At 67.2% G+C, this 5,776-nt stretch overlaps 1 protein-coding gene across 1 annotated transcript in view; it reads right to left on the bottom strand.

Annotated features, from left to right (window-relative positions):
- Positions 1-1,570: 1,570 nt before the first annotated feature.
- LOC112124630 (histone-lysine N-methyltransferase EHMT2) overlaps positions 1,571-5,776 on the bottom strand; it is a gene marked incomplete at its 5' end in the record, with an annotated part of 6,201 nt that continues 1,995 nt past the window's right edge. The window contains 10 exon segments of the mRNA XM_026646343.2: positions 1,571-1,931; positions 2,370-2,545; positions 2,721-2,799; positions 2,910-2,996; positions 3,165-3,280; positions 3,912-3,989; positions 4,332-4,476; positions 4,610-4,777; positions 4,910-5,064; positions 5,384-5,488. Of these exon segments, the coding sequence (XP_026502128.2) occupies positions 1,751-1,931; positions 2,370-2,545; positions 2,721-2,799; positions 2,910-2,996; positions 3,165-3,280; positions 3,912-3,989; positions 4,332-4,476; positions 4,610-4,777; positions 4,910-5,064; positions 5,384-5,488 (1,290 nt within the window).

The raw sequence follows: 5,776 nt of genomic DNA, 5'->3' as shown, positions 1-5,776 counted from the left end.
CAGCGGGCACGTGGGGCTCGGGGGGCTAAAGGGGGGAGGGGGATCCCACGGCTGCCCCCCGGGACCCCCACCCCGCTCAGACTCTCGGCTGCCGGGACCCCCCAGCATCATAACGCCCCCCCCGCTCTGCCCCCCATTAACGCCCCGGTTTGGGGGAGCAGCTGCCACTGCCCCGCCCCCCGAGACCCCTCCCATCCGCCCCCCCGCCCCGGGGTGTGTTGGGCCCCCCACGAGGGCCGAGGGGAGACTCATGCCCCCCCCTCACCGTAGGGCGTCGGGTCCGGCTGCTTCCCCTTGTCCTTGCGCCCCATGGCGGGGCCGGGGACACTTGTGGCTGGGGGCTGCGGTTGGAGATGGGCCGGAGCTAGGGGCGGGGCCGGCAGTTACCTGCCCCCCCCCCCGCTTCCTGACCCACGTCACAGACACCTGCACCGGGCCCCGCCCCTGCACCTGACCCCAGGCCCCGCCCCTATGCAATGGGCCCGCCCCTACCTGGCTCCAAGCCCCGCCCCCTGTGCACCGGGCCCCGCCCCTGCACCTGACCCCAAACCCCGCCTCCTGTGCACCGGGCCCCGCCCCAGCTGGCTCCAAGCCCCGCCCCCTCTCTCACCTGCCCAGGTGCCATGTCCCTCCTGGCCACACCTGGCTCTGGGCACCCCTCCCCCCCCCGAAGGTGCCCCCTCCCCCCATGGGCTGAGCCCAGCTACACACACACACACACACACACAACCTGGCCCCGCGGTGCAACACAACCCCCCCACACATCACAACCTCACACCCCACCCCTCAATACACAACCAGGCACTCCAGGGCAACACAACCAAACCCACACACACACAGCCCTGACAAGCCCTCACCCCAACACAACCCGCCAGTCAGAGACAACTGGACACCCTAGGGCACCACAACCCGACACAATCACCCTCCGCTCCTGCCCCCACAACCCCCCACACCCCAGTGCAGCACAACTGACACACAAACACTACCTAACAGACTCACCTAGACCTCACCCCACAACACAAGACCCCCCCAACCCAATCACCCAGACACAACCACACAGGGAGGTGCAACACAACGCGACCCACAGTCACACCACCAGGCCTACAAGCAGCCAGTCCTCATGCCACCAATCACACCACAACAAAACTCGCTCACACGGGGACAACCCAGATCCTGCAACCACCACCAGGCAAACAGGCGCCCGCAGCCAACAGACACCACAACCTGCCTCCCGGCCCCCCACGGCAGGAGCAGCACAACTGCAGCCCCCCAGCTGCGTGCGCCGACACGTGGGTGTGACAAAGGAGACAGCACCACACACAAGCATTGCAACAGGCCAGCAACACACAATCGCACCCAGCGCAAAGGGATGCACCAGGGACAGCACAACCCACCCCACAGACACACAAACGTCGCCTTGAGACAACGACACAAATCTCACATGCCCACAACTGACCTCGGCAACCACAGGGAAACCCACACCCAGGTACAGCCCCGGCCGTCACCCTCAGCCCCAACTGACACCACCCCCCCGGCGGGGGACGGACAGACACACGGACGCACGCCCTGGCCGAGTTCCCGGCGGTGCCGGCGTTTATTGGATTCAGCCTCCCAGGACGTTACAGTTAAAAAGGGCCCGAGCCGGGGGGGGATCCCCCGGGGGGCTCAGGGGCAGGGTGGGGAGTGTCCCCAGGGGCTCAGGGGTGGGAATTGGGGTCCCTGGGGCGGGAATCGGGGTCCCCCCCGGGGCTCAGGGGCCCAGCAGGGGCAGCCCCCCCACGTCGGGCAGCAGCTCGGGGTGCGCCTCGAGGCGGGCCAGGCGGCTCTGCTCCAGGGCGATGGCCTCGGCCGAGTGTTTGCACTTCTCCGCCCCGCACTGACACGTGAAGTATTTGCTCTTGATGTCCCAGAACCGGTCACCGTAGTCGAACCTGGGGGGGACGGGGGGGGTTCACTGCGGGGGCGCCGTACCCCCCCCTGTCTGCCCCCAGCCCCGCCCCCATCTCCTGACCCCGCCCCTGGCCCTCCCGCACTCCCCCAGCTTCTCACCCCACCCCCAGGCAGCCCCAGGCCCCTCCCCATCGTCTTACCCCGCCCCTGGCTCCTCTCACACCCCCCAGCCCTGGGCCCCACCCCGTCTCCTAACCCTGCCCCTGGAAAGCCCCACCCCATCTCACCCCCACCCCCACTCCCCAGCCAGCCCCACCCCCATCTCCTCACCCCTCACCAGTAAGCCCCACCCCCTGGCCCCGCCCATGACCCCACCCCCACGCTGACCCCTGCTCCTCCCTCGCCCCACCCCCAGCCCCTCCCCCGGCCCCGCCCCGCACTGACCCCAGCCCCTCCCCGGGCCGCGCCCCAGCACTGACCCCAGTTCCTCGCCGGCCCGGATGTCGCGGCTGCTGAAGAAGGCGATGCGGGGGAAGCGCAGGTCCTGGTGCAGCATGAACACCCGCACTGGGATGATGTTGGGCTCACACAGGTGGTTGATGAACCGGCTCACGTTGCCGTAGTAACGGGCGTCAATGCAGTACACCTCGCCGTCCTGCGGGGGGAGGGGAGAGAACCCAGGAGTCCGGGCCTCCCGCTCTCACCACTAGCCCCCACTCCCCCCCCCGAGCCCGGAGAGAACCCCCGGGTCCCGGCCCCCCCCCCCCCCCCCCCCACCCCCGCTCTAACCCCTAGCCCCCGCCCCCACCCAGGCATCCGGGCCCCCTCACCTTGTTGTCCAGGTCAAAGAGATACGAGTCATCTTCCCGTACGTCGGCCTCCGCGTCCGAGATCAGCTCCCCCACGTACCTGCGGCGGGGAGGGGGGCAGAGCCGTCACGTCCCGGGCAACTCCCAGCCCTGCCCCCGCCCCCCGGCCGAGCGGGTGCCCCCCCCGAGCCCCCACCCCGGCTCACTCACTCGCAGATGAAGGTCCCTTGGGGGATGGTTTGAAGGGCTCGCACCCCCCAGCCCATCTTGGCCGTCCGGTAGAGCTGCAGTCGGACCCTGCACGGGGAGAAGCTTCTTGTTAACCCGTGGAACTCCCTGACACATGACACCCCAGCCCACTAGTCCCAGTCCAGCAATCCTAACACTGATTCCTGTTAACCCACGGAACTCCCTGCTACTGGTCTCTCAGGAATGGGGGGTGATGCCCCCTCCTTGGGGACTCACTTGATGCCGCTCTGGACGACCCGGTTCTTGCAGTTCCTCCAGCAGGTGCACGCCTGGTTACACTCGAAGATGAGGGGCGGCTCGATCTTGTTGAATTCCTGGAGCAGGCGCCCGTCCTGAGGGGAGGAGGGGTCATAATCTCTGAATAGCTCCCAAATTCTGCCTCCCCCAGATGGGTTGGGGGGGGGGGGAAGGCCCATGGGAACTGGGGTCTGAATATTCTAGGGGGGCTGAGGCAGCCCTGCAGCCTGGGGGGGTGGGGGGAGATGTCAGTTTCATTTGTCCGTGTCCAGGCTTCTCCCTCCCCTGTCAGTTTCATGGCACCCCCACCACGTGTTTGCACAGTCAGTTTCTAGGCTTCCCTCACACCCAATGGGGAAGTTACCAGGCTACCCCCCCTTCTTCTCATCTGAGAGTCAGTTTCTAAGCTCCTCCCTCCTACCAGCCCCATGGCTCTATTTGTCTGCCTCCAGGCTCCCCCGCCCCCATGTTCTCTTGTCAGTTTCCAAGCCCCCCACTGCCATATTTGGTGGTTTTCAGAATACCCTCAGTGTCTATCAGTCCCAATCCAAGAAGTCGTTTCCAGGCCCCCCATGGGGTCTGGCATGGCAGTTTCCAGGCTCCCTGCCATCCCCGCAGTGTCCAGATGTGGCAGTTTCCAGGCCCCCCATGGTGTCCAGACATGCCAGTTTCGTGCCCCCCCCCCCCCATGGTGCAGTTACCCAGTCGGGGGTGGGGGTGTCTCACCTTGTCGTACCAGCAGCGGATGCTGAGTTGGCCACACAGGCAGTTGCTGGAGGAGCAATCGTCCTGGCAGGTACAGTGCTGGAGGAGTGGGGGGGGGGGGGGGGAGGGGACAGCTTAGCAGGGCCTGCCCCCACCGCGGTTGTCAGTTTCCAGACACCCCACCCAGTCTGCACCTTCGCTGGTTTCTCAGCTCCCCCATTTCCCCTCCAAGCCACCGCAGGCCAGTTTCTAGGCTCCCCCACAAAAAACAATTCCGCATTTGTCGGTTTCTAGGCCCCCCGCCCCCCAATGCTGCATTTGCAAGGTTCTAGGCTCTCCTTCCCCCTCCCCTCTCCAAAAAGAAGTTCCGCATTTGTTGGTTTCTAGGCTCCTCTCTCCAAAGGGGCAGGTCCGGGCTGCCAGGTGCCCCAGGACGGCTACCTGCAGGTGCGTGATGTTGCGGTCAATGTTCATGGTGGAGGTCTCACAGTTCTCCGAGATGTATTTGTAGTCGTCGGGACACGGCTCGTCGTCCACCGAGTTGACGCAGGGGATGGGCACGTTCTCGTAGCCGCGGGCCACGTCCCTGGGGGGAAAGGGGGGGGTGGGGGGAGGAGGGCGCGGGCCAGTGGGGGGTGGGACCGCGGCCGGCCAGCAGGGAGCCGCCCCCCGCCCCCCCGGCCCCCCCCCCCCCCCCCCCCCGCCGGGCCCAGCCCCACCTGCTGATGATGCGCTCGGTCCGCAGCGCCCGGTTGAGGATGCCCTGGCGGATCTTGCGGTTCAGCTGCAGGGCGAACCAGACCTCGGAGTTCTCCAGCGTCAGGTCCACGGGGCAGTCGCCCTCCTTGTTCCGCACCTCGGGGTCAGCCCCTCGCGACAGGAACAGCCTGGGGGGGGGAGCAGATTGGAATCCAGGAGTCCGGGCTCCCAGCCCCTCCTGCTCTAACCCACCAGACCCCACTCCCCTCCCAAAGCCGGGAGAGAACCCAGGAGTCCTGGCTCCCAGCCCCCCTGCTCACATGACGCAGTCGTGGTAGCTCTCGCGGGCGGCGATGTGCAGCGGCGTGTCCCCGTGGCAGTTCACGGCGTGCAGGTCGCACTGCGCGTTCAGCAGGACCTCGGCGATCTCCGCGCTGCCCGTGAAGGAGGCCCAGTGCAAGCAGATGTTCTCCTCCTGTGGGGGAGGGATTACGGGGAGCCTTGAAACCAGCAAATCCCAGCTCCGAGCGGAAGGTGGGGCTGGAAACCAGCAAACGCATCGAGGGGCTGTAGAGACAGTGGCCAGTGCCAGGGGTGGAGCCAAGACACCAATACACAGACTGGGAGAGGAGCCTGGAAACCGACACATGCAGAGACAGCGACAGGTACAGATTTGGGGGCGGGGGGGGGGGGGGGGGATGGGAACCCGAGACCCTAATTCAGAGAAGGGAGCCGAGACCCTGGCAGCCGGGGGGCTGAGACAGCGCTAGTGGGAGCAAGAAACCGCCACTCACGTTGTCTGTCAGGGTGACGTCCGCGCCGCGGGTCAACAGCATACGGATCACCTCAATGTGCTTGTGCTCCGCGGCCCAGATGATGGGGGTCCAGCCGCCGTTATCCTGCCGGGGGGAGCACAGGGGTCAGCCCTGACTGCCAGGGGAGAGCCCCCTGCTGCCCCCGTCCCGCTCCCTGCAGCACAGCCCCTAGCGCCGCCCTGGGGCCATGGGGAGCCCTGACTGCCCGGGGAGAGCCCCCTGCTGCCCCCCCACCCCGCCCCCTGCAGCACAGCCCCTAGTGCCGCCATGGGGCGCCCTGACTGCCCGGGGAGAGCCCCCTGCTGCCCCCGCCCCGCTCCCTGCAGCACAGCCCCTAGCGCCGCCCTGGGCCCATGGGGAGCCCTGACTGCC

This window comes from Terrapene carolina, unplaced genomic scaffold (genome assembly GCF_002925995.2).
Source record: "Terrapene carolina triunguis isolate 2854851 unplaced genomic scaffold, T_m_triunguis-2.0 Scaffold35004, whole genome shotgun sequence".
Classification (NCBI taxonomy): Eukaryota; Metazoa; Chordata; order Testudines; family Emydidae; genus Terrapene; species Terrapene triunguis.
Note: the sequence above shows the minus strand (reverse complement) of the source record. Positions and strands in the feature narration are given on the sequence as shown.